A 26,829-nucleotide genomic window follows, 5' to 3' on the forward strand; every position below is an offset into this window, starting at 1 on the left:
AAAAAAAAAAAAGAAAGAAAGAAATTCAGTAAACCTGAGGGCTGGGGGTGGGGGCGGGGATAGCAAGGACAGCTTGTGTGACCGTTTGCGCTGAGGAAGAAATGGGCTCTCCTTCTAAGCCTCGCCCTCGATTTACAGTTCTAGTTCAGATAATGAATGCTGTGACTCCGCCTGTTGGGGCCCTCCAGATGAAAACATCTGCTTCTCACTGAAGCGCTCTGAATCACTGCCTTACAAAGGTTTAAAGAGAACTAACTCAGCCACTAAAGGAAGCAGGAAACCTTTCTCTGGTGAAGTCGGTGGTTCTGAAAGTGGGAATTCCAGTTCTCAGTGTGGATCACCTGAGCCTCTCTGCAGACCAACTGAACTGGAAACTCTGGGTGTTTGGCCCAGCAATTTGTGGCACAATGCCAAGCTCTCCAGATGGTTCTAACCCACATTTAACAAGCACGGACCCAGGTGACAGATGTTTTGGTTGTTATGGTGATGGCGCTGGGCATTCCGGCCAGTTCTCTATCACTAAATTAGAACCCCACCTCCAGATTTCCTTTAGAGGAAATACGTGGCACCCTGCTTGCCATAATATTAGATTTTGGTTTATTTGATGGAAAAGACAGCAGACCTGAATCCTAATGTTAAGTAAAAGATACAGGTGGAAAAAGACCCAATTGCTTTAACCCTCAAGCAACCATCGAGGCCATAGAAATGAAAAGGGTACAGGCTTGTTTTATTAAGTATTACTGCTTTGTGCTTTTAATAGTGCAGTATTGAATTTTATAATCAATAAGACTTTTTTTCTTCCCCAAATTTTCCAAGATCCAGTCTTTACACCATAGTTTATCTTTTGCCTTTTGAGAGAGGGTCTCCCTAGTAACCCCAGCTGTCCGGAACTCTGTGTCGGCCAGGCTGCCTGGACTGTGCCACTGACTCTGGAGTCACCTTTCACTGTTTTCCTTCTACCCCTTCCTTTGAAAGCCTCCACTCCATTGTAGCTGTTAATCTAGATGTTATTTATTTCTCTACTTGAGCCAAAAGACCCACGCTGACATTCAGACAGACTGCGACTAACCATGCTCATTTGTATGAATATACGGAGAATTGCTAGGAATAGTCAGAAAAATTTAACAACACTTTGTAAGTATTGGTATTTTTCTTCCTTGACTTTTTCTGAATTTTTTTGAATTTCTTACAATACGCATGAATGGATTTCTTCACAAAATGATAGATTATTTGCTGCCTGAGGACAGCAGCCATGGAAAATGGCCCCAGCATTGCCGTGAGCTCACCTGCAGCTCCTGTTCCAGGCCCTGACGCTATCAAAGGTCATAGATTCATCAGCTTTGTTTAGTTTTTACCTTAACATCACTGTGCTGGCTAGTTTTAACTTAATACACACTTTAGTCATCTGAGAGGAAGGAACCTCAATAGAGAAAATGCCTCCATAAGATTGTGCTGTGGGCAACCCTGTAAAGCTTTTCCTTAATTAGTGATTGATGGGGAGGGCACAGCCCATTGTGGGCGGGATCTCCCCCAGGCTGGTAGTCTTGGCTTCTGTAAGAAATAAGATTGAGCCAGGCAGAAGTGGCACATGCCTTTAATTCCCAGCACTTGGGAGGCAGAGGCAGGCAGATTTACAAAGTGAGTTCTAGGGCAGTTAGGGTTGTTACACAGAAAAGCCCATCTTCAAAAATAAATGAATAAGCCGGGCGGTGGTGGCGCACGCCTTTAATCCCAGCACTCGGGAGGCAGAGGTAGGCGGATCTTTGTGAGTCGAGGCCAGCCTGGTCTACAATAGCTAGTTCCAGGACAGGAACCAAAAGCTACGGAGAAACCCTGTCTCAAAAATCAAAAAATAAATAAATAAATAAATAAATAAATGAATAAAAATAAATGAAAGAAAGAAGTGAGTAACCCAGAAAGCAGCACTCCTCCATGGCCTCTGCATCCGCTCCTGTCTCTAGGTCCCTGCCTTGTTGAGTTTCTACCTTCCTTGCTCTCAGTGATTAACTGTTACATGGAAGTAATATGTACAACAAACCCTCTCCCCCCCAAGATACTTTTGATCATGGTGTTTCATCACAGCAATAGGAACCCTAACTAACCCAAGCCGCTTTCCTCCCTTCCCCTCATGCTCTGAGCTTCTACAGGCTTCAGAGTGAAGAAGTTCTGTGGCTGTTTCCCCCTCCCCCCCCCCCCGCAATCCACAGTGAACTGAAGACTGAGATTGGGCTTCCTGCCTCAGGAGTTCCTTCCGGTTCTGTTCACAACCTCTTTCACTTATAAGTCTTTTTGCTGTTATTGTTTTTGTTTTCCAGACAGGGTATCTCTGTCTGGCTGTCCTGAAACTAGCTCTGTAGATCAGTCTGACCTCAAATTCACAGAGATCCTCCTACCTCTACCTCCCAAGTGCTGGGATTAAAGGCGTGCACCACCACCCGGTTTATACTTTAAAATTATATAAAAAGAATTTTTAAAATTAAAACATTGTTTTTAATGTTGATCTCATTCCACCAATTTCCTGCTCCCCTCCGTAAGGTGGACCAGCTTGCCAATGTGGTCCAGCTTGTCTTGAATTTGTAATCCTTCTGCTTTGGCTTCCAGAGAACTGGGATTACAACTACATTCAGCCTGGAACTGTTGTTGTTCGTTTTTATCCAGGAAAATAAGGGCAGGATTCAAATCGGACAGGTATCTGGAGGCAGGAACTTAAGCAGAAGCCATGAAAACTTACTGGCTGTGTAAGACTTTAAGACAATCCTGAAGCCATTTTTGACAATTCTGAACCCTCTCAGCCTCTGTGCCATAGTGCTTCCCCTCCTCCCCTGGGAACCGAGGACCTAACAGCTACACTCGCACGTACTCAGTTCCTGAACAATTACCCATATACGTATGTTTTGATTCAGTCCCCTGGGAAACGGGGTCAAAATGACCTCTTACCTCATCTGATCTGGCAACAGCTCTCCACCCAGTTATTGGTAATAGCCCTTTCGAATAAGCCAATCACAACCCCTCTGCTTCTGTGGCCTTCTCCTTTAAAAGTAGCCTGTGCCAGCTACTCGAGGTCTTTCAGCTTCCCGAATGCTGAGGGACCCTGTCATGACAGAATTAATAAAATCCTCATGCTTTTGCATTGGCTGTGGTGTGTGAGGTGGTCTCTGAGGGTGACTCCTCCTCGGTGTTTGGACGCTAGAGTCCAACAGCTGCCTTCCCAAAGATTTTTCAGCCTGCATTCTTATACCCCGGACCACCTGCCCAGGGATGGCATTACCTACTACTTATTGGGTCCTCCAAATAATCAAGAAAACACACTACAGACTTGCCTACATACAGACCAATACAATGGAAGCATTTCTTGATTAAGACTCCTTCTTCCCAGATGGCCCTAGCTTGTGTCAAGTTGGCACAAAGCCTAGACAGCACAGGAGACAATTAGGTCATGAGAGCAGAGCCGTCACCAATGGGATTACCCAGTGAACTGTTCTCCCTCCCACCATGTCCAGGATGCATTTAAAGGACCACTTCTGAGAAAGGCCCTCCCCAGACCTAAGTCTGCCAGCACCTGGGCCTCCCCGTTTATAAAACAGCCCAGATGGAAGACAGGGTGAAGATTTCATGTGTCCTTTCTCTTGGTGAGGATTACCCACACTGTCTCTAGCATCTCAGCACCTTTATTGTGTCTTCTGAGAGTTTCTTTAGGATAACCATCCAGGAATAGAATAATTTCTGGTTCCTTAAACTATGTAAACTTGTATTAAGTAGTAGTGGCAGCCAGGTGATGGCACATGCCTTTCATCCCAGCACCAGGCAGGCAGAGGCAGGTGGATATCTGTGAGTTCAAGGCTAGCCTGTTCTATAAGAGCTAGTTACAGGACAGGTTCCAAAGCTACAGAGAAACCCTGTCTCAAAACAAAAACACAAAACAAAACAAGAAGTAGTGGCTACCTTGCATGATGGCTGCCTTAGCCCCACATGCTACCAGGACAGCATCAAGCACCTAGCCACTTGGGGGACCTGTGGCGAGGTCTTATGGCCCACTGCTGCCACTTGAGGACCTGCAGCATTTTTACTTAAACCATAACAAATAAGTAAGACTAAGTCTCTGTGTGTGATTTACTTGGGAGTTAGGTGGTGCCCCCCCCCCCTCCTAAAAAGCCAAAAGAGTCAAAGAGTAAACAACAACAAATCAGTACAAAGGAAGAGAAAACACAAGCCCCTGGCTCCTGGGCTGCAGAGGCACAGTTTCTGTCTCAGCAGGAATGAAACAGTCTTTTCCTCTCGAAGCCCTGGGAAACCAAATGAGCTTAGGGAAAGCCAGCTGCAGAGCACTCAGGACCACAGACGTGTCTAGAGCACAAACTGCTCATATACTTCAAATTATCCACAAACTGTTTTGGTATCTTTTTTTTTTTTTTTTTTTTTTTTTTTTTTTTTTTTTTGGTTTTTCGAGACAGGGTTTCCCTGTGGCTTTGGAGCCTGTCCTGGAACTAGCTCTGTAGACCAGGCTGGTCTCGAACTCACAGAGATCCGCCTGCCTCTGCCTCCCGAGTGCTGGGATTAAAGGCGTGCGCCACCACCGCCCGGCTGGTATCTTTTTTTTCATGACAGTCATAATCAAAATTTACAATGATACTTATGGCTGGTGGTTAGTCTTTATTGTCAAGTTGACTGGAATTCAAACAAGCTAGGAGACACCAGGATTCGTCAGGGAGATTCCTAACTGAGGAGGAAGCCCACTTCCGCATGTCAGCAGTATGTCCAGTGGCCCGGGGTCCCAGGCTAGACCAGTGAGCAGAGCATGGGCAGCTAACTGCTGCTTGACCATTGCTGCAGTGTGGTCAATGGCCACCACCCTCACTGCCAGCCCTTCACCACACCCCTTCTGGGCACTGTTTGATTTTGGTTTTTGAGAAATAGTTCTGTGTACCCCTGGCTGTCCTTGAATTCACTATGTAAATCAGACTGGCCTCAAACTCAGGGGTCCCCCTGCCTTAGCCTCCAGAGTGCTAGGATTAAGGCTTTGTATGTCACAACTGACTTCCCTGCGCCCTCTTAACCAAAAGAACTCCACCTTCACTTGAATTGCTTCTATTGGGCATTTCTCAGGGCAACAAGAAAAGTTAGTAATACAATTCTGATGTCATTAATGTTAACGATGCCATTAGTGCCATTACTGGAATCAAGGATTCAGGGAAACCGCCACACTGAATCACTCCGTGGGTAGAGAGGTTTATTCGGGATCAAACTATAAGATTATCTCTTGCTGGGTGGACAGAGAGGAGAGCAAAATGGTGGAAAAGCAGACTTTATGATTGTTAGCAGGGTGGGGTCTCTCAGCCTTTACAAACTGTTGGGTGATGTTTTGTGCTCTGACAAATCAGGCTTGCCTGGAGATGGGAGGGTGGAGCCAGCCTCTAGTTAACCTTGGAGGCTAGGCAGTGGTGACTCAGACCTTTAATCCCAGCACTGGGAATGGAGAGAGGAAGTGATAAGGCGGGGCAGAGACAGGCTCTTGCCCCTGCTGGACGCAGGAAAGAATCAAATTAATTAGATTAAAGCTTCAACAAGCTGTTTGGATTAATTGGGAACTAGATGCCTTTGCCTGAGGTAGTTGACCTTTGGGATGGATTAAGGGAGGTTCCTGGCCTACAAACCTGCTTTTGTGTCTGTTTACCCAGTAACAATCCTCTGTTTACCCAGGCCAAAGTCCTTCTGTTTAGGCTATTGTCACTGACACTGCCATTCTGGGGGGCCATGTTGGATGTAACAATTACCACATGAGAGCCTTTGTTTTAAGCTTTTTGTGCAAACTAAATTATCATTTTTTTTTTGATTTTTCGAGACAGGGTTTCTCCGTAGCTTTTTGGTTCTTGTCCTGGAACTAGCTCTTGTAGACCAGGCTGGCCTCGAACTCCCAGAGATCCGCCTGCCTCTGCCTCCTGAGTGCTGGGATTAAAGGCGTGCACCACCACCGCCCGGCTAAACTAAATTATCTTCATTCTTAACAGAAAGCAATGTGGATACAAGTCTATTCGGGACAAAGAAATGAAGACCCACATCTTTTGTTGTGGTCCTTCTCTAGTAGAGTCTGGAGTTGAAGGGCTGGAGAGAAGGTTCACCGTGGGTTTAGAGCACTGGCTGCTCTTCCGTGGTGCTCAAATCAATTCCCTCACAGCCATCTGGAATGCGGTCTTGTGCCCTCTTCTGGCCTGCAGGCATTTGTGCAAGCGGAACATTGTGTACATAATTAAAAAAAAAAAAAAAGGTCTGGAGTTTGGTCCTACCTTCCCATGGGCCTTAAGTCCCAACTCATAGCAAAAGGATTTTGTTTTTTTTTTGTGGGGGGGGGGTATGGTGTTTTGCCTGCATGTGTGTCTGTGTGAGGGTGTTGGATCCCCTGGACCAGGAGTTACAGACAGTTGTGAGCTGCCATTTGAGCGCTGGAAGTTGAACCTGGGTCCTCTGGAAGAGCAGACAGTGATCTTAACCACCGAGCCATCTCTTCAGTCTGTAACAAGGCTCCTAAAGCTTGTGTCCCACTCCATCTCCTGTCCATCTTCCTTCCTCCCTGCCAGTCTTTGCTGGTACTTTTGGGAGGTCCCATCCTGAGCTCCACCCACATCCCAAAGAAATTTCAGTAGGACCCCATCCTTAAGAGGCCTTACCTTTGGTCATTAGCCTTCAGAGAGTGCTTATGGGGGTGAGCTAGTAGGGGTACAGCTGTCAGGATTCTCAATTACTCTATCTGGAAACAAGCCAATGACGTCACTTTGGGGGGCTTCTCAGACATTGCTTATGAGAAGTTTTCTGCTTCCTTGATTTGGGACCTGCTTCAAGGATCTTAAAGGATCTTCCCAGAATTCCAGTCCAGAGTTAATTGCTCTGAACTCCAAAAAACCTGGCCCCTTGAGCCTGCCCAGTGCAAAGATGGATCAGGCAAATCAAGTCCATCAGTAACCCTTTCCTGTGGTGTCCCAGACACTGCCTAGGTATTATTCCGTGAAGAATATCGCTGGTCCCAGGCTGAGGGCAGAGAAAGAGAGGAGATATTAGAGAGTGAAGGAGAGGAGGACGACCCAAAGAGAAACCAAAGAGGGAAAAGGAAGAGAAGACGTGTGGGGACGGATCTTGAAGATGAGCTTGCCAAAGGAGGGCGTCTTGGACAGAAGAAACAGAACTTGAAGATACTATGCTTGCAGGAGCTATATGAGGTCGGCCGGAGAATAAGCCTAGGAAGCAACAGAAAACCGTAGGAAATAGATGTGTATCAAATTTTTATTGAGATTAAAAAATAGCTCCTGTAGCCAGGTGGTGGTGGCGGCCCACTGTTAATCCCAGTAGTCCAAGCAGAGGCAAGGGACCTCTATTAGTTCAAGGCCAGCCTGGTCTACCGAGCAAGTTCCAGGACAGCCAAGGCTACAAAGAGAAACTGTTTCTAAAATCAAAACAACAAAATAGTTACTGCAGGACAGGATGGGGTAGGGCTGGAGCGATGGGTCAGTGGTTAAGAGCTGGTTGCTCTTCTAGAGGAACTAAGTTCAATTCCCAGCAACCACATGGTGGCTCCAAACCATCTGTAGTGAGATCAGATGCCCTCTTCTCGCCTGCAGGTATGCATGCAGACAGAACACTGTATACATAATAAATCTTTAAAAAAGTTAAAGTTATGTGGCTGAAAAAAATGTTTCAGCAGTTAAGAGCACAGGCTGCTCTTGCAGAGGGCCCTGATTCAATTCCCAGCACCCACATGGTGTCTATAATGCCAGTTTCAAGGGATCCATCAGCCTCTTTTGAACTCCTCAGGCATCAGGAAGGCTCACGGTACATGTGTTCACATACCTGTATGTGGACAAAACACTCATAAAATAAATCTAAATTTAAAAATGTAGATGCAGCTCCTCCTGCTACTTTAGCGAGCGGCAGAGAGGGTGTCCTGAATGTGTAAGCTGAGGGGTCAGTTAAGGCACAGGTACCGGACAGATGAATAGTGATGAGACAAGGAACTTCTAACAGATGAGAGGGAGAAAGCAAAGCTATCTAGCAGTAGTGTAGGCACCTGAGAAGGAACAAACAGGGTTGAGGGGCAATATGGTATGATCTGGAAGTATGAAAGGACTTAGAAATTCTGGTGTGTGCCGCTCACAAGGTGGAGCATGGAGGACAAGGAACACTAAGATGGAGGAAGGCAGAGTTCTTCGTAGTGGTCAGCCTTCTGTTTCCCTCTACACTCAACCCTGTATCTCATTATCCTAATATTAAACCTGAAACAAATGTCCACCTGAAAGTAGATAATGGTTTAGATTTAAAGAAAAAATTTAGTAAAATTATGCTATGATAGATATGACCTCCAAAGCAAATTTTCAAGACTGTAAAAGCATATTTGTCATAAGGACATGCTACTGGGTTACTTCAAAAGGTGTTTTGGGAAACTTCCTGCAAAGGACCCTTAAAGGGGCACAAGTGCAACTGAGAAAATTAAAAGACCACCCATAGGTGCACCGCGACCACCCCGAAGCCGACATCTCCCCAGGACTGTAGTAGACAAGGACAGGGAGGCGAACAGCTCCTTCGCGCGCACGTGGTGGCTCTGAAAAGAGCCTTTGGTGGGATGGAACCGACGCGTGGAGCTCAGGCCCGCTCCCCGCGGATGCGGCGGGCCAGCTGGATGTCCTTGGGCATGATGGTGACGCGCTTGGCGTGGATGGCGCACAGGTTCGTGTCCTCGAACAGCCCCACCAGGTAGGCCTCGCTCGCCTCCTGCAGCGCCATGACGGCCGAGCTCTGAAAGCGCAGGTCGGTCTTGAAGTCCTGCGCGATCTCGCGCACCAGGCGCTGGAACGGCAGCTTGCGGATCAGCAGCTCGGTCGACTTCTGGTAGCGCCGGATCTCGCGCAGCGCCACGGTGCCGGGCCGGTAGCGGTGCGGCTTCTTCACGCCGCCCGTGGCCGGCGCGCTCTTGCGGGCAGCCTTGGTGGCCAGCTGCTTGCGCGGAGCCTTGCCGCCGGTGGACTTGCGGGCGGTCTGCTTCGTGCGGGCCATGGCGAGGACGGGACACACAGAGTCGAGGAGCGCGGGGACCTGAGCGGGGCCCGAGCCGGCCGACTTTATAGGCGCAGTCTTCCCCGCGGCGGGGCGGAGACAGCGACTTGAAAGTCCCGCGCTGCCGGGCCATTGGCCGTGGCGTCACCGGCCCCGGGCCGGCCCATTGGCTGGGGCTGTCCCGCCCCTGGTCGCCCTGCTGCCTTGTCCAGCCCTGCGGCCAGCTGACTGGCCAACGCTCCCCGCGGGGACAGGGGACACCTCTGTTGGCTGCAAATCCCAACTCTGGACGTCTCTTCCAGAGGTGCGGGAGCTCACCCGCCCGCCAGCCAGCCCGGCGTCCAAATTCCCAGAGCTAATAATGTTCAGTGTCGCCCAGTCGCGATCCCGAGAGCTGGCCGCGCCCCGTCGTCCAGATACACGTCCCTCTTGTAGACTTTGCCGGGGGATCGGGCGACAGCGGAGCTAGTTGTGCTTTGCGTCTGCCCTGGGCTCGACGTCGGGGTTAAGTCCCAAGCCCGGGGGAGGGGCAGGAAGCGTTCAGGAGACTGGGGAGGGAAGCAGCGCGCGGGACAAGTTATGCAGGGTGGATGTGTAGGACCGACAAATGGCGCCAAGTGCTTAGGACAGTGCGGGGTTCGCTCCGGGCCGGGAGCACTTAGGGCGACCGCACAGACGACCACTGGGGGACCTCGGACACAGTGGGAAGGGCGCTGGGGACGCATAAAGCGAGTGGTCCACGCTACATCCTACACTTTGGGAACGGGCCGCCAAAGGCCACGACACCGGCTACCGTGACACAACTCTTTAATCTGAAGGAGTGGGTGGCTCTGAAAAGAGCCTTTGAGTTCGCGAGCGTCCCCGGGACGCGAGCCGCCACGGTGCGGGCAGCGGCCTCACTTGCCCTTCGCCTTATGGTGGCTCTCGGTCTTCTTGGGCAGCAACACCGCCTGGATGTTGGGCAGGACGCCGCCCTGCGCGATCGTCACTTTGCCCAGCAGCTTGTTGAGCTCCTCGTCGTTGCGGATGGCCAGCTGCAAGTGGCGCGGGATGATGCGCGTCTTCTTGTTGTCACGGGCCGCGTTGCCCGCCAGCTCCAGGATCTCGGCCGTCAGGTACTCCAGCACGGCCGCCATGTACACGGGCGCGCCCGCACCCACGCGCTCCGCGTAGTTGCCCTTGCGCAGCAGCCGGTGCACGCGCCCCACCGGGAACTGCAGCCCGGCGCGGGACGACCGCGACTTGGCCTTGGCGCGGGCCTTGCCTCCTTGCTTACCGCGGCCAGACATGACGGAAGACGCAAACTCACACGCTCGCGCAAACAGGGATCTGGACCACGGCGCCGCCGCCTCTTCCATTTATAGACACGGCCCCGATTGTCCGCCTGACGCGCTCATTGGCTCACACGCGTCCTCGCTCCTTGGCCAATAGGAGCGCGCGCTCACAATCCGCTCATTTACATAAGCCGGGCTCCTTCGCCTGGGCGCCGCTGCGAACGCCGAATCACGACGCACGTGGCCAGAGCCCTCATTTGCGTGTGGCCGTTGTCAGTGTCGGGTCCTCGGGGGCGCCCCGGCCTGCCGCACGTCGGTTCTACCGGCTCGGGAGCGGGCCGAGCGCTCCCCGCCTGTGACAGGGAGGGCGGCGGTGTGGAGAGAGTTGCCGGGTGGGTGTAGGTGAGCCGCTCCGTCTCCGGTGCGGGCTTCTCGTCCCACGCCGGGTTCCCCGGGAGCTCGATCGTCCGCTGCTTATTTGTGTCCATCGCGGGAGAGCCAGGCTGCCCTGCGCCTGCTGCTCTGTTGCCTGGGCAGCTGGCCAGGTCACCAAGTACACTTTTCTAGGGTAGATGCTGCTTCCATCTCGGATCAAGGCTTGTCCATCTCCTCTTAACCTTTACCAGTGTCTCGCTTCCTTTAGTCCTCTCTTATTAATGACATACAGTACTAGGCCCGGAGAATGATCCTGACACAGAACACGGGTATCTTTCTTTAGAGTGCGGTTACTTCTCTACTCGTCTTCAGCTTTCATTTTGTCCGATCTGATTCCCTTAGCCAAGCAATTGTTTACTTTGATTAATTTATATGCAGGCAATGAAAGTGGATGTAAGTAAGCAAACTTACCTTCTAAGCACAATGAATGTTTTCCATTCATGTTTAATTAGAAAATCCAATTTTTATGATTTAAGTTTCTACAAATCTTTTGATGCTTTTTTCAAGCACATGCTGATGTATGCGGAGGCTTTCCTTTGAGGAAGATGGAAGCGTAATTCGTGATACCTAGGAATTAGCTGGTAATTCTGATACCCTCTATTCCTTCTACTTGAAACATTGTAAAGCCTACCTGTTACATGCTTGGTGTTTCACTGCTAGGAGCCTTACTTCAAAGTGTTTGGATTAAAGGGTTACTCTCATACAAAATGGCAACAAAAGACCTGAAAAGATCTGGGAGCGCTTTAAAAGGAAAACCATATAGAACCTTTGGTGTTCATTTACTGAGATTATTGGTTTTGGCAACTCCGATTTTTGTGCAGGAAAGGAAATTGCTTTTGTCAATCATTTGCACAATGGCTACCCAGAAGCTCCGAAACTCCGTTTAAGAACTTTCTGCTGTGTCTGGTGCTGGAGTGACCCTTGAAAGTGCCATCTCTGGACTGCCATTATGTTAGCATTGCATCAGCAACACCCAGAAAACTATCACAACCAGCATCTTCTACTCTCTGTAATTTGTGTTAAGCTTGTGGATGATTCTACTGTCAGTGGGAACCACTGGTAGTTTATAGACATGTTCAATTGGAGCATAGTCTTAGTAACTTAGACAAATACTGAGCTAGAGTTCTATTGTGGAGGTAGAATTATAAGTCTTTTGGTGAAACAGGCAAGAGTATGAAAGACTCTAAATGCATTTGTAAGCCCCCTCAACCCTAAGACATTTTTCTAAAAACCTCACACTCACTCTCTCTTGGAAACAGAACAGTCGCCCACACACACACACACATGCTGGACTGCTTATCCTCCTGTGTCCTTGTGAATAATCTTCAAACATAACTCCATTCTGGGAATTGAGGCAAAGACAACCCACAGATGTTGACTCAGTTCCTGATGTATTGATTTAGTCACTGGACCGAGGTCAGGAAGGCCCACAGATGCTCCCCTTATCTACCCGATCATGCAGCTCCTCTCCTGCCCTGGAATAGACCAATTACTGCTAGTAACCCTTTGAATAAGCCAATCCAATAAGTTGGAAAACAACCTACAGGTCCCCCCTTGTGTCTGTGGCTGTTCACTTTAAAAGATGGACTGTAACAGCTATCATAGGTCCTTCATATCCTGAACCTGAAGGGCCCTGTCATGACAGAATAAAATCCTTTTGCTTTTGCATCAATTGTGGCTGTGTGAGTGGTGTCTGGAGCAACTCCTCCCTGATGTTTGGACTTCTAGTCCAACAACTGAGGCCCCAGGGTTTTGGCTTGAACAACTATTTGGGTAGACAGTGTTATTAGGATGGAATACGGAGAAGCAAGTAAGTTGAGAAGTTGAATGTCTGTCAAGCATTCTCATTCAATTTGATAAACTGATATTCAAATGGATATGTGAACTCATATTTGAGAGACTGTGTGGTGAATCTAGGATTCAGCAAAGACCACACAACTCTGCATGTATGGACTGAACACAGTATTAGGACTGCCTGTCTCAGGAAGCAGAGCATCCGCCCCCCTCCTCTTCCCCCACCTCCATCATACACATGGTCCTTAGGGTTGACCTAATTGGTTTAAAAATTGCCCTGGCTTCCTTCAGACATCTGTATCAAGCTTACCATTTCAAAAAACATGGAAGGGACAGTGTAGAATGTTATTAGGGGGAAGCTTCTTTGACATCAAAAAGATAAAATTGTTGTGAAGTCAAGATAATAGGCAGGAGCGGTGCCAGTTTCTTTTTCTGTTGCTCTGATAAAATCTCCTGAGAGTTACTTGGCTCACAGTCTGCAAATGTTAAAATATCAGCATTTGATCAGGGCCAAACATGGTTTGACATTCTTTTCATGTAGAATTTTATTTATAAATTTTAATAATTGAATTTTTTGGCAGTTGCTTTCTTAAGTACAACATAGTAAGGTCCCACATTGTTCTCTCAGGGTCGTGCTGTCCAGCAGCCTGCAGTAGAGATGTGTGACAGGGCCGGGGGCCCCTCCGCTATCTAAGGATGCTTCCTTCTCCCTCTGCACCTGGAAGCGGGATGTTTGTGTGTGGTAGCATAACTCCAGTCGGCCTCATCTTCTCCCTGGATGTTCTACTTCACCTCTTTCCCTGGCAAGTTTTAAATTTTATTCTTTGACAATTTCATGTAGTTACATAATGTACTTTGATCATATTCAGCTGACATTAACCCTTATTTGTCTTCTTATGAAGCTATTAATTACACTGGATGAAATCCTACTGTAATTAATTTAACTTGATCACATCTGCCCAAACGCTTTCAGATAAGACAGAATACTAAAGCACTGTGGTTTAGGCGTCAATATATCTTTTGTGTGGATACAGTTCAAAACATACCAGTAGTTGGTGGCTCTTGTATGCTGTGCGTAGTCTAAGTTTTTCAGAACTTATCAATATTTTCTTAAGTGGGGAAAAGGATTTGCCTATTAGATTCTAAAATTGAGAGCTTATTACCAGCATCCTGGTCCCAGGTAGCCAAGGTTTAAGCTAGTAGCAGGCATGCACATACTGTCCCCGAATCCAAAGGATTCGATGCCAGGGACGGAATGAACTTGCTAGTGAGGGCAAGCAGGCAAAGAGCAAGAACTTCCTTCTCCATGACCTTCATATGAGCTGCCGCAAGAATGTGTGGCCCAGATTTACGGTAGACTTTCCACCTCCAAAGACTTGAATGGGTCTCCCCCCCCCCCCGCCCCATGATGAAGACAATGCCTCACAGGTGCACCCAGTTGCTTGGGTTTAGCTAATTCCAGATGTAGTCAACTTGACAACCAAGAATAATCATCACAACACCATAACAAACTACATCTGCTACCTAGCTCTTTTCCAAGAGTTTCATCCTGGAAAAAAAAAAAAAACAGTAAAACCTACACAAAAATTATGAAAGCCAAAACTACACAGAGAAACCCTGTCTTGAAAACCAAAAAAAAAAAAAAAACAAAAAAAAAACTGTATTGCAATAAATAATGTAGGAGTCATATATTAGGTCAAATACAATATGATGTAATATTACATTTACTAAACACATTTACACATTCTAAATACGCTAAACATATCTAATGAAGTCATAGATGATGTGGGATTCCCCTCTGTATGCTATGAATATGTTTTATTACCATTGGTTCGTAAAGAAGCTGCTTTGACCTATGGCAGGGCAGAATATATCTAGGTGGGAAAACTACACAATGTAGGGAGAAAGAAAGCGAAATCAGGCAGATGCCATGTAGCCACCCAAGAAGCAAGATGTGAGGTAACACAAACCTAGTGGTAAAATATAGAAAATAGAAATGCGTTAATTTAAGATGTAAGAAGCTAGCTAGAAATATGCCTGAGCTGTTGGCCAAACTATTATAATTAACAGAGGTTTTTCTAAAAGAAGATTTATTATGTATTCAGTGTTCTCTCATGGTTGTGAGCCCAAGTAGTTGCTGGGAATTGAACTCAGGACCTTTGGAAGGGCAGGCAAAGCTCTTAACCGCCAGTTAATAGAGTTTTTGTGTGATTATTTGGGTCTGGGTGGCTGGGAAACAAAAGCACAGTCTCCATTTCACACACGCTGACTTTCCACTGACATTTGAAAGACGTAAGATTAAGCTGTGTGCACACACGGATGTGCTCTCTCCACACAGCCAGAGGTGAGCTTTTGTTATCCAACTCCATTCCTCTGAGGCAGGATCTTTTTTTTTCCATGATATTTATTGAGTTCTACATTTTTCTCTGCTCCCCTCCCTGCCTCTCCCCTTCCCCCTTCAATCCTCCCCCCAAGGTCCCCATGCTCCCAATTTACTCAGGAGATCTTGTCTTTTTCTACTTTCTACTTCCCATGTAGATTAGATCTATGTAAGTCTTAGTGTCCGTATTGTTGTCTAAGGTCTCTGGGATTGTGGTTTGTAGGCTGGCTTTCTTTGCTTTATGTTTAAAAACCACCTATGAGTGAGTACACGTGATAATTGTCTTTCTGTGTCTGGGTTACCTCACTCAAAATAATGTTTTCTAGCTCCATCCATTTTCCTGCAAAATTCAAGCTGTCATTATTTTTTCTGCTGTGCCATACTCCATTGTGTAAATGTACCACTTTCTTTTTCTAAATCCATTCTTCAGTCAAGGGGCATTTACGTTGTTTCCTGGTTCTGGCTATGACAAACAAAGCTGCTATGAACATAGTTGAGCACATGTCCTTGTGGCACGATTGAGCATCCTTTGGATAGATACTCAAAAGTGGTATTATTGGGTTTTGAGGAAGATTGTTTACTAATTTTCTGAGAAATTGCCACACTGACATCCAAAGGGGTTGTACCAACTTGCATTCCCACCAGCAATGCAGAAGTGTTCCCTTTTCCCCACAACCTCTCCAGCATAAGTTGTCATCAGTATTTTTGATCTTGTCTCAGAGTTTTGATTTGCATTCCTCTGATAACTAAAGATGTTGAACATTTCCTTAAGTGTCTTTCAGCCATTCTAGAACCCTCTGTTGAGAGTTCTCTGTTTAGGTCTGTACTTATTTTGTTTATTGGAATATGTGATCTTTTGGTGTCCAATTTCTTAAGTTCTTTGTATATTTTGGAGATCAGACCTTTTGAAGATCTTTTCCCATTCTGTAGGCTGTCGTTTTGTCTTTTTGACCACGCCCTTTGCTTTACAGAAGCTTTTCAGTTTCAGGAGGCCCCAATTATTAATTGTCTCTCTCAGTATCTGTGCTGCAGGGGTTATATTTAGGAAGTGGTTCCCTGTGCCAGTGCATTCAAGTGTACTTCCCACTTTCTCTTCTATGAGGTTCAGTGTGGCTGGCTTTATGTTGAGGTCTTTGATCCATTTGGACTTGAGTTTTGTGCATAGTGATAGATATGGGTCTATTTTCATTTTTCTTTTTCCTTTTTTTTTTTTGGTTTTTCGAGACAGGGTTTCTCTGTAGCTTTGGAGCCTGTCCTGGAGCTAGCTCTTGTAGACCAGGCTGGTCTCGAACTCACAGAGGTCCACCTGCCTCTGCCTCCCGAGTGCTGGGATTAAAGGCGTGCGCCACCACCGCCTGGCCTATTTTCATTTTTCTACATGTTGATATCCAGTTATTCCAGCACCACTTGTTAAATATGCTTTTTATTTTCCATTTGATATATTTTGCTTTTTTATCAAATATCATGTGTTCGAAGATGTATGGATTGATATCTGAGTCTTCGATTTGGTTCCACTGGTCCTCCTGTCTGTTCTTATGCCAGTACTAGGCTGTTTTCAGTACTGGAGCTCTGTAGTAGAGTTTGAAGTCAGGATTGTGATGTGAGGCAGGATCTTTTACTGAACCCAGAGCTTAGTTTCCCTTAGACTTGCTAGCCAGCAGTCCCCAGTGACCTGTTTGGTCCCACCCCTAACCTCAAACCAGGGCTGAGATTATGTAAGAGATCCATAAACATTATTCCTCAGCTCCTACTCCATCTCCAGAGGTTTTTTTCAACAACAAGCTCAAGTATGAAGAAAAGACACACCGTAGTTTGAGCTTCTGAAGCCATCTCCATACCAGAGTATTGTGTGACAGAGCCTAGAGAGATGTGTGAGGACCCTGCATGTGTCATGGCTGGCAGGACAACAATGGGTGAGGGAAGAATGAAACTTGGTTCAGCCCAGCTTAGGTAGGACTGGGTCAAACTTCTGAAGTCTGGCACCTCGTGGTTTATTTTAGCCATATTTAAACAGCACAATTTTGGGGGCAAAAGTTACCTCATGATAATTAACTCAGTCCTGTGTGTACAACAAAGTTTAAGACATGCTTACATTGAAGTTATTTAACAAGCTCATATGGATTCTTCCATGAGGATAGGCATTGGTGACTCGAACAGTGCTCAAGGTAAGGGTCTAGGGAGACTGACTGAGCTATATCTGATGCCTGTGGGGTCAGGATTGGGCTGGCCCCAAGATAACAGGTACCGAGCCTGTTGTAAAGTACGAGTGATGTCCCTTATAAGGATGAGTTTATGCACTAAAAAGCAAGGTTCAAGATTTAGTGGGGGTAGGGAGATGAGTCTGGGATAAAGGAACATAATATTCTGGGGGACTCAGGTGGAGCCTGGCCCAGAGGACAGCAAAGGTCATTAGGTTATAAACTACATCCTTTCCCAGTGTTCATGGTGGAAGGCGGGGAGGCATCGCCTTCCTTTGAGATGAGCATGGATGTTTAACTGTTCCTGCTTTCCTGTGCTTTTCTGGTGTACAAGAAACTCTCACCCTCCATGTGCATCTATTCACCCCAGATAAGGCACCACCAGCAAAGAAACCGTTCCACCCAAGACTAGCTTAGTGAGCCAGCGAGGTTTACTGGGGACCTGTGAGTATGGGTGAAGTGTTAAAGAAGCATTGTGAGTCAGAGGCAGCTGCATCACTAAAAAGCCTACTTGGGTACAAGAAATTGAAGACTGCATCCTTGAAACTCCTTCAATTTGCCAAGAGTTTAGCCTGTCCATCCCCTGATAATCATACCACATTCATTGTAAAACCCTGGAGAGAGGTCTTGTGACTTTTGTTTCAGAAGTTTTCTGAGCTTTGTAAATTTTATTTCTAAGCCTCCATGCTTTGCAGGAGAAAATAATTTCATTCAGAGGGAACAGCTATACAATACAGAGACTTCAAGAAAAATGTCCCGCGAGGAATGGTAACACGATTAGCCTTTTGGATTAAACTTTTAATTGAAATTTGGTTTCTGTGACGCCCCCACCAATATCTAACATGTTTATCATTAAGCCAGAGTCCACTGCCATGTTAAACACAGACAGAGCACAGAGGTATACACGAGGTTCTTGGCAAGCACTTAAAATATGAAATTTAACCACAACTTTTGGGCATCGAGTTCCTTAGCACATTCCAAAAGATTCCTTTGGCTCCCTGTGAAGGAGCAGAACAAACTCCATTTTGAGAAAGAACTCCATGTTAGACAGGGCCTAAGGGGGGGTGGGTGAATGCAGCCCAACAAAAGTCATAAACATCACCAAGAAACTGTGCCAGCCCTGGTCAGAGTGACCCAGCAGGGTGTCCAGACAACAGCTGTGTACATCTGCTTGCTCAGACATCCTTACTGGTATCTGATTAACTGCTGTTTTGAAATTCCTCTATACCCCAACCAACGGATTCAGAGATTGTATACCCATACTCAACCCCGAAACGCCATGCTCGTGCCACCCTGCTTGCGGTTTTCCCTTTAAAAACCCCTAACCGAGGACTCAGGGCTGTCTCCCCCACTTGCTGCCTCAGTGTGTTGGATTATGATCAATAAACCCCAGTGTGTTTGCATGAGATACCGGCTCTGTGGTGGTCTCGTTTGGGGGTTCTGTGTGACGTGGGCATAACTCTCGATGTAGGACCAGCGTTCATGTTACCATTGCCAGTTGTGCTGTGTAGCATGACCTTAACATCTGGGTGATCTGGACAATTCATTCCATTGCTACTTGTCATAGTCGATCTTTTGTAGTACAATTAATAACCCAGAGACAGATATTGGGATTTAACCTGAAGGTCAGAAAAACAAAACAGCCAGCCACTGGCTTTTACCTCTATCTCAGTCCAAAAGTAGTGATCCTTCCTCCAGGAATCCTCAGAATGAGACTGCCAGAAAGCTGTCTCCCCATTTTTTTTTTTTTTTCTTGAGACAAGGTTTCTCTGTAGCTTTGGTGTCTGTCCTGGAATTAGCTCTTGTAGACCAGGCTGGCCTCGAACTCCCAGATATCCACCTGCCTCCTGCCTCCCGAGTGCTGGGATTGGGATTAAAGGCTGTGCCACCACCGCCCGGCTCTCCCCATCTTTTATTGTATATTCCTCCCTAGTGCTGGGATTGAAGGCATGCACCACTACTACCTGGTTCCATAGCAAACTAGTGTGGCTACTGGGATTAAAGGTGTGTATCACCACTGCCTGGTCTGTAAGGCTGACCGGTGCAGCTGTTTTACTCTGATCTTCAGGTAAGCTCTATTTATTAAAATTCAAATGAAATATCACTACAATCTTTTACTAAATATTTCATCTGAGACTCGACTATAGGTCTGTCATGTTTTCTGGAAATACACTCTTCTTGCACTGAAGCCATTCTGTTTGGTAAAATAAGCAAACCCAGTTCCAAAGCTGCAGACTAAGTACAGCTGGTGCGTCAGATTTCACTATGTAGATGCCCCACCCGAGCCACCACATTCCACCCCTGCCTGCTGCTTCACAACCCAATGCAAGTTATTTTCCTAAACATAGATAGCAACTTATTTTCAAGGTTTGTTCCTTGTCAATACCACCTTTCACTTCAGCCTGTTCTACAAAGCCAAAGTCATAAACCTATGCCAGTGTCCTTAGAATATGCAACAAAACAAGTTAGGAGACAGACTCCTTAGAGTAACCAAAGGTGTTAGGGTAAAGCCCTAGAAACCCGGGCTAGGCTCAGTTGCTCCTCCAAATTCAAGGGAAAATCAAAGGGGAGAATTAGTCAGGTGACTGTATTGGGAAGAGGAAAAACTGTAACCCCCTTGGGGCAGGCAGGAAGTAGGCATAACTAAGCAGTCCTGCTAGATGTGTGTTCTCTCAGGTCATTGCTCCAATTCTGATCCTGCAAACTGGGAGTCCATATTGCTGCCATCATGTGAGGTCACCCCTCTCACTCCTACAGAAAGGGCATTTCAGCTCTAGGGTGAATTCATGGATAATTGCTCTCAGCTACTGTGATGCACGAGAAAGGTAGGGCAGTAACTTATCTTTGCCCCTTCAGCCTTAGAAAGGAAGACAAACACACAATAAGGCAGCAATGCCAGGCTCTCAGCCAGTTTTCAGTTACCCTGTGGCCACAAGGGAGGCCTTTTTATTTATTTATTTATTTTTACAGAGCACAGGTGCCTGCTTCTTTAGGGACTGGGTTTGTGAAGCAGCTCAGCGCTGAAGTCAAGCCGCCCTCTATACAGCACTTCTATGCCCTTGGGTAGTCACTCTTGTTTAGAAAGTTCCTTGGGGGTTAATTATACAAGGGTCTGGTTCAGCTGTATCTCTTTTCGTTGAATTTTAAGAAGCACTGGCTACTTGGAGCAAAAATACCCAAGGTGCCCTGGGACCCAATCCGCAGCGACCTTGTGGGAAAAGAGTGCAGCACCAACACCAGAGCAACACTGTGAGGAGAGCCAGAAGCAGTGCAACAGCTGGCCGGGTAGATGATTAGGCTGACTCACCGCAGAGCAGCGGAGCCAGAGGGGAGACGCCCTAAAGGAGGGTGACAGCGCGAAAGGAAACTAAGGCAAAAAGAACACGAAAAACAATATTTGCGTGGATAAATAATTACTGTCAGCGTCCTTGTGTGGTGCTGAGGATAGACCCTCACATACGCTAGGAAAGCACACTGACCTATATTCCAGAATAGGCCAAACTAGCACGAAAACAGTATCCAAATCTAGATACAAATAAGACTTCTATCTTTAAGGACTGGTACAGAAGTATGTCTTCAATCCTGTCATCAGAAACAGGAAACTTAAAACTTAAGACGCCGTGTGTAAACTGGAAACTGAACTAAAAACCCAAAAGTAACCAACTGTCTAGGTTTAGTGTCCAAATGTTTTAGGAGCAGTTTCCAAACTGTACTTCAGTAAAGAGACTTTTACTTCACAGACCGCCTCACTGCCAGGACTGAAGGGCAGCCTAATGCTTTTCTCCATTCTGACAATATTTATATTAGCATGATTTGACTTCATTTCCCATGAAAACAAAAAATACAGTCGTGTAAGCCACCATTCTTAAAATACCTCTTCAGACTTAAACTCCTCATTCGCAAACACACATGAAACTCGAGTAGAAATAAGCTCTGTGGATAATAAGAGAAAAAACAAACCAGAATCCATCATCATCACAAGACAAGGTAGGCGTCTAGAGAAGGCAAAAAGCCTTGGAATTGTTCAAGAGACGAGCAGTACTTGCTGACCTGCCAGCTGCCCAGGCAACAGAGCAGCAGGCGCAGGGCAGCCTGGCTCTCCCGCGATGGACACAAATAAGCAGCGGACGATCGAGCTCCCGGGGAACCCGGCGTGGGACGAGAAGCCCGCACCGGAGACGGAGCGGCTCACCTACACCCACCCGGCAACTCTCTCCACACCGCCGCCCTCCCTGTCACAGGCGGGGAGCGCTCGGCCCGCTCCCGAGCCGGTAGAACCGACGTGCGGCAGGCCGGGGCGCCCCCGAGGACCCGACACTGACAACGGCCACACGCAAATGAGGGCTCTGGCCACGTGCGTCGTGATTCGGCGTTCGCAGCGGCGCCCAGGCGAAGGAGCCCGGCTTATGTAAATGAGCGGATTGTGAGCGCGCGCTCCTATTGGCCAAGGAGCGAGGACGCGTGTGAGCCAATGAGCGCGTCAGGCGGACAATCGGGGCCGTGTCTATAAATGGAAGAGGCGGCGGCGCCGTGGTCCAGATCCCTGTTTGCGCGAGCGTGTGAGTTTGCGTCTTCCGTCATGTCTGGCCGCGGTAAGCAAGGAGGCAAGGCCCGCGCCAAGGCCAAGTCGCGGTCGTCCCGCGCCGGGCTGCAGTTCCCGGTGGGGCGCGTGCACCGGCTGCTGCGCAAGGGCAACTACGCGGAGCGCGTGGGTGCGGGCGCGCCCGTGTACATGGCGGCCGTGCTGGAGTACCTGACGGCCGAGATCCTGGAGCTGGCGGGCAACGCGGCCCGTGACAACAAGAAGACGCGCATCATCCCGCGCCACTTGCAGCTGGCCATCCGCAACGACGAGGAGCTCAACAAGCTGCTGGGCAAAGTGACGATCGCGCAGGGCGGCGTCCTGCCCAACATCCAGGCGGTGTTGCTGCCCAAGAAGACCGAGAGCCACCATAAGGCGAAGGGCAAGTGAGGCCGCTGCCCGCACCGTGGCGGCTCGCGTCCCGGGGACGCTCGCGAACTCAAAGGCTCTTTTCAGAGCCACCCACTCCTTCAGATTAAAGAGTTGTGTCACGGTAGCCGGTGTCGTGGCCTTTGGCGGCCCGTTCCCAAAGTGTAGGATGTAGCGTGGACCACTCGCTTTATGCGTCCCCAGCGCCCTTCCCACTGTGTCCGAGGTCCCCCAGTGGTCGTCTGTGCGGTCGCCCTAAGTGCTCCCGGCCCGGAGCGAACCCCGCACTGTCCTAAGCACTTGGCGCCATTTGTCGGTCCTACACATCCACCCTGCATAACTTGTCCCGCGCGCTGCTTCCCTCCCCAGTCTCCTGAACGCTTCCTGCCCCTCCCCCGGGCTTGGGACTTAACCCCGACGTCGAGCCCAGGGCAGACGCAAAGCACAACTAGCTCCGCTGTCGCCCGATCCCCCGGCAAAGTCTACAAGAGGGACGTGTATCTGGACGACGGGGCGCGGCCAGCTCTCGGGATCGCGACTGGGCGACACTGAACATTATTAGCTCTGGGAATTTGGACGCCGGGCTGGCTGGCGGGCGGGTGAGCTCCCGCACCTCTGGAAGAGACGTCCAGAGTTGGGATTTGCAGCCAACAGAGGTGTCCCCTGTCCCCGCGGGGAGCGTTGGCCAGTCAGCTGGCCGCAGGGCTGGACAAGGCAGCAGGGCGACCAGGGGCGGGACAGCCCCAGCCAATGGGCCGGCCCGGGGCCGGTGACGCCACGGCCAATGGCCCGGCAGCGCGGGACTTTCAAGTCGCTGTCTCCGCCCCGCCGCGGGGAAGACTGCGCCTATAAAGTCGGCCGGCTCGGGCCCCGCTCAGGTCCCCGCGCTCCTCGACTCTGTGTGTCCCGTCCTCGCCATGGCCCGCACGAAGCAGACCGCCCGCAAGTCCACCGGCGGCAAGGCTCCGCGCAAGCAGCTGGCCACCAAGGCTGCCCGCAAGAGCGCGCCGGCCACGGGCGGCGTGAAGAAGCCGCACCGCTACCGGCCCGGCACCGTGGCGCTGCGCGAGATCCGGCGCTACCAGAAGTCGACCGAGCTGCTGATCCGCAAGCTGCCGTTCCAGCGCCTGGTGCGCGAGATCGCGCAGGACTTCAAGACCGACCTGCGCTTTCAGAGCTCGGCCGTCATGGCGCTGCAGGAGGCGAGCGAGGCCTACCTGGTGGGGCTGTTCGAGGACACGAACCTGTGCGCCATCCACGCCAAGCGCGTCACCATCATGCCCAAGGACATCCAGCTGGCCCGCCGCATCCGCGGGGAGCGGGCCTGAGCTCCACGCGTCGGTTCCATCCCACCAAAGGCTCTTTTCAGAGCCACCACGTGCGCGCGAAGGAGCTGTTCGCCTTTCTGTCCTTGTCTACCACGGTCCTGGGGAGATGTCGGTTTCGGGGTGGTCGCGGAGCATCTATGGGTGCTGTTTAATTACTTTAGCTGTTGCACTTGTGGCTCTTTAAAGGGTTCTTTGTAGGAAGGTTCCCAGAACATCTGTTGAATAACCCAGTAGCATGCTCTGGGAACAAATGCTTTCCCAGACGTCTTACAAAAGTGTTCTTAAGGGGTTTTTCTTGGATTTTTTTTTAAGCGATTGTTGGGTTTTCTCATTAACCTCTTTGTCTAGTTCCCTAGTTCAATCAGTCTGCAACGCCTTTTTTCTGCCTGGGCATCTTAAACCTGTGCTGTATTTCGACTGTTATTGCTAATGATATCGTTGGTGCTGAGATGGGTTGGAGCGACCCTGCCATAAGGCCGTCGCTAAGGAAACAGCATCGCAGTCCAGGAGTTAAAGGATCTGTTGTAAGCATGACAAGAAGTATCCTCTACTGATGAGTGCCACGCCCACCACTGTCCAATACTGGGTGTGCTATGACCTGAGTGGGAAAAATAGTGCACCCAGTGCCTGAACATCTCTGAGACCCTGCTCTAGCGGGGAACCGGCCTTCCTAAAGAAGCTGAACGTCCCGGACACCTAGCTTTCAGCTACCTTATAACCTTTCTAGACTTCTGAAGATAATTGTTGCATCTTCCCTTTACTTCTAGGCAATGTCTGGGTACTGACTGTGTGCTCATGATCGGTGGTAAGTGGGCCACTATCAGTAATATCCAGTGACACCCGCCTTTCCCCTATTCCTGTGGAGTTGAGGAATTAGACCTCTTGTAGCCTCTTGGAACTCAATATTTATTACTCTGGTTTGACCTTATTCTGTGGCAATTGGTTACTTTCTCCCCCTTATTTCCATTTAATTTACTTTAAAATGCCAACCCAACTGCAATATGATATAATATATGCATTATATATCAGAGACTTTGCTGTACAGAAACAGACTCTGAATGTCAAGGAAGGACTTGCTATTTCTTGGCCTGAGGAGGGTCTTCTGCAGGGGTGAATGTTGCACCTGAGACTCAAAGATCATAGTAAATAACTTGGGTCATTATCAGGGAGCTTCCCTCTTGTCTACTGCCTGAAACTTCTAGGAAATCTTCCAGGAAGCAAACCTGAGCTTTGCCTAAATATTTGAGAAGTTACCGGTTCAAGGCTCTTTGAATTCAGGATACTGGTGGTCAGTGACCCAGGGAAGCGCCATGACTCTCCTCTTTCACCTCTCTGCCCTCTGAGAGCCCCCAGAGCTGGGAGGAGGATTCGGGATTAGCTCTGCTCCAAAGCCAGCCTGTTAGCTGGGGTATGGGTCAGGGTCTTAGCCTGCACTCCATCCCATTCCTAACCCCTTCAATCATTGGCACCTGAGACTCACTGATGAGCGGAGAAACTGACGCAAAAATACTTTTTAAAAACACTATGCCTTTGAAAGGAGTGAATAAAGGGGGAAACTGAGGCCTGGGGCTCTGGTCACTCACTCCTGACAGTGACAGTTTCCAGCCCTACCCTGAGTGCCTCAGTATGGAACTAGAACCTTGAAATCAGTGATTAAAGTATTACAACACTGTGCCTATTACACAATGGTGATATAGGTGCGTGTTAGAACACACAGGGCTGGCAGGGATACAGTAAGAAGGTGCCGGCTGCGAGCCAGGGACAGAGGCTCGGAGAACCAATCCTGTCCCCACTTTGGCTTTGTGTGTCCAGTCTCCAGAGTCATGAGAAATTGTCTTCTGATTAAACTACCCAAAATGTGATGATTTGTTGGAGTGGCCTGCTATGGTTTGAATATGGTTTGAGATGTGTTTCCTCGAGTTCTTGTGTTCAAAGTTATGTCATTCAAAAGTCTGCAGTATGGCTTTGTTGAGGGTGGGGGAATCTTAAATCGGTGGTCTAGTGCAGCCTTATCAGAGCGTGAGGACATCATTCTCAGAATTAATTGATGCGTGCCCTCAGGAGATGGTTCTTAAAGAGCTGGTTATCCTAAAAGAGAGACCTTCCTATCTGCTTGGCCTTTCTGCACATCAAAAGGTCCCTTTCTGTTTCTGCGCTGTATCTTACTGCGGTCAAGTTCCATGCTGTTTGGACCACTGAGTCCCCAGAATTGCAAGCCAAATATACAGCTTTATAGAGAATTTGGATGTTTTGTTATAGCAGCAGACTATAAACAGACAGAATCCTGGCCAACTTATCCAGCTCACTTCGTTTCTGTTCAGGGCCTCGTTTCCTGCTCAGCCACAGTGATTGGGTCCTTCCCACCTGCGTTCAGATATAAGCAGAAAGTTTAGCAGAGGCTTAGAGCTGCGGAGAGACAGCACTTCGCACCCATCATCTTACTGGACTTTGCTTCAAAGGTTGAGCCCCAAACTTCTCAGCATGAGTGACTTTTTGGAACATTAAAACTATCAGTGGCTAAGCAGACCCATGCGCGTGCAGATTTGCACCATGACATGAAACTAAGGCAGATTTAACAGCAAAATGCCAACCAATTTAGATACCAAAATAGCCAAGATCGCTCCACCCACATCAGAAATCTGGGTGACAGTGTGTACATGTCATGTTCTGAGGCAGTCAGGGATCCTAGCTTAGTAGGAACAGCTATGACCTGCCTTTGCCTTTCTCACGGTAGGGCCACTTCACTCCCTTCTGTGACTTGAGTCAAACTTGTTTGCCAAACTCAGACCACAGGATGCAGGAGAGAGTGGAAAAGGAAGGGGAGGGGGAGGTGCAGTTTACCAGGCAGTGCAGGACCTGGCCTCTTGGCAGATATGGGACACTGGAAGCCTTCTCCTTTTAATCTTTTCTGGCTTCCTACCGAAGGTGAGCTTTTGAGGTCAGTGACTTGCTTACCTAGGCTGCTACCCAACAGCTGTGGATTTTGGCCATGAATGAGTTAAGCCAGTTCTCCACTCAGCTGCCCTAAGACTGGTCTTTCACAGGGGAAAGAAAGAGTTGACAGTACAAATGAGTGTGTTTACTTTTGGAGAAAATAACAGATGATTTGACCAAATTCCTCTCACCCAGCCTAGAACCAGGCTTCCCCAGGACACTGCTGCCTAATATAGCAGCCACCTTAGGGACAGCACACACGCACACAACACCCTCCAACCCCAAACATCCCAGAGCTGGAGCGACAGAATTGTGCCTCTTACTGTGGCCTGGGAAGACCAGGAGAAATTGTGGGAAGACCAGAAGAAATTGTCCACAGTTTTGGGCTTCCTCAACTGCCTCAGGCAAGGTGATGACAGCACTCAGACTTCCCATGCCTGCTGCTGTCCCCCATTCTGACTTCCAATACCTACCACTGTCCCCCATTCTGATTTCACAT

General features: G+C 48.5%; 3 protein-coding genes and 1 pseudogene across 3 annotated transcripts in view; 2 read left to right on the forward strand and 2 right to left on the reverse strand.

Annotated features, from left to right (window-relative positions):
• LOC101981304 overlaps positions 1-9,155 on the reverse strand; it is a 15,166-nt gene extending 6,011 nt beyond the window's left edge. Inside the window, exon 1 of the mRNA XM_013349834.2 lies at positions 8,632-9,155. Within this exon, the coding sequence (XP_013205288.2) occupies positions 8,632-9,036 (405 nt within the window). The 5' untranslated portion in view covers positions 9,037-9,155. The remainder of the gene's footprint in view (positions 1-8,631) is intronic.
• A 23-nt stretch (positions 9,156-9,178) lies between these two features.
• On the reverse strand, positions 9,179-10,360 carry LOC101980247 (histone H2A type 2-A). The gene has a single exon (XM_005356936.2). It carries the CDS (start codon positions 10,323-10,325, stop codon positions 9,933-9,935), a length of 393 nt encoding a protein of 130 aa, XP_005356993.1. The 5' UTR covers positions 10,326-10,360; the 3' UTR covers positions 9,179-9,932.
• An 11,301-nt stretch (positions 10,361-21,661) lies between these two features.
• LOC101981384 (histone H2A type 2-A) lies at positions 21,662-22,330 on the forward strand. The gene has a single exon (XM_005356939.3). The coding sequence runs from the start codon at positions 21,697-21,699 to the stop codon at positions 22,087-22,089; it is 393 nt and encodes a 130-aa protein (XP_005356996.1). The 5' UTR covers positions 21,662-21,696; the 3' UTR covers positions 22,090-22,330.
• A 513-nt stretch (positions 22,331-22,843) lies between these two features.
• LOC113457227 lies at positions 22,844-25,258 on the forward strand (annotated as a pseudogene).
• The last annotated feature ends 1,571 nt before the right edge of the window (positions 25,259-26,829 follow it).

Source organism: Microtus ochrogaster, chromosome 21 (assembly GCF_000317375.1).
Source record: "Microtus ochrogaster isolate Prairie Vole_2 chromosome 21, MicOch1.0, whole genome shotgun sequence".
Lineage (NCBI taxonomy): Eukaryota > Metazoa > Chordata > Mammalia > Rodentia > Cricetidae > Microtus > Microtus ochrogaster.

Coding starts and splice junctions, on each gene's coding strand:
- LOC101981384 (XM_005356939.3), top strand. CDS start 21,697: ATGTCTGGCCGCGGTAAGCAAGGAGGCAAGGCCCGCGCCAAGGCCAAG.
- LOC101980247 (XM_005356936.2), bottom strand. CDS start 10,325: ATGTCTGGCCGCGGTAAGCAAGGAGGCAAGGCCCGCGCCAAGGCCAAG.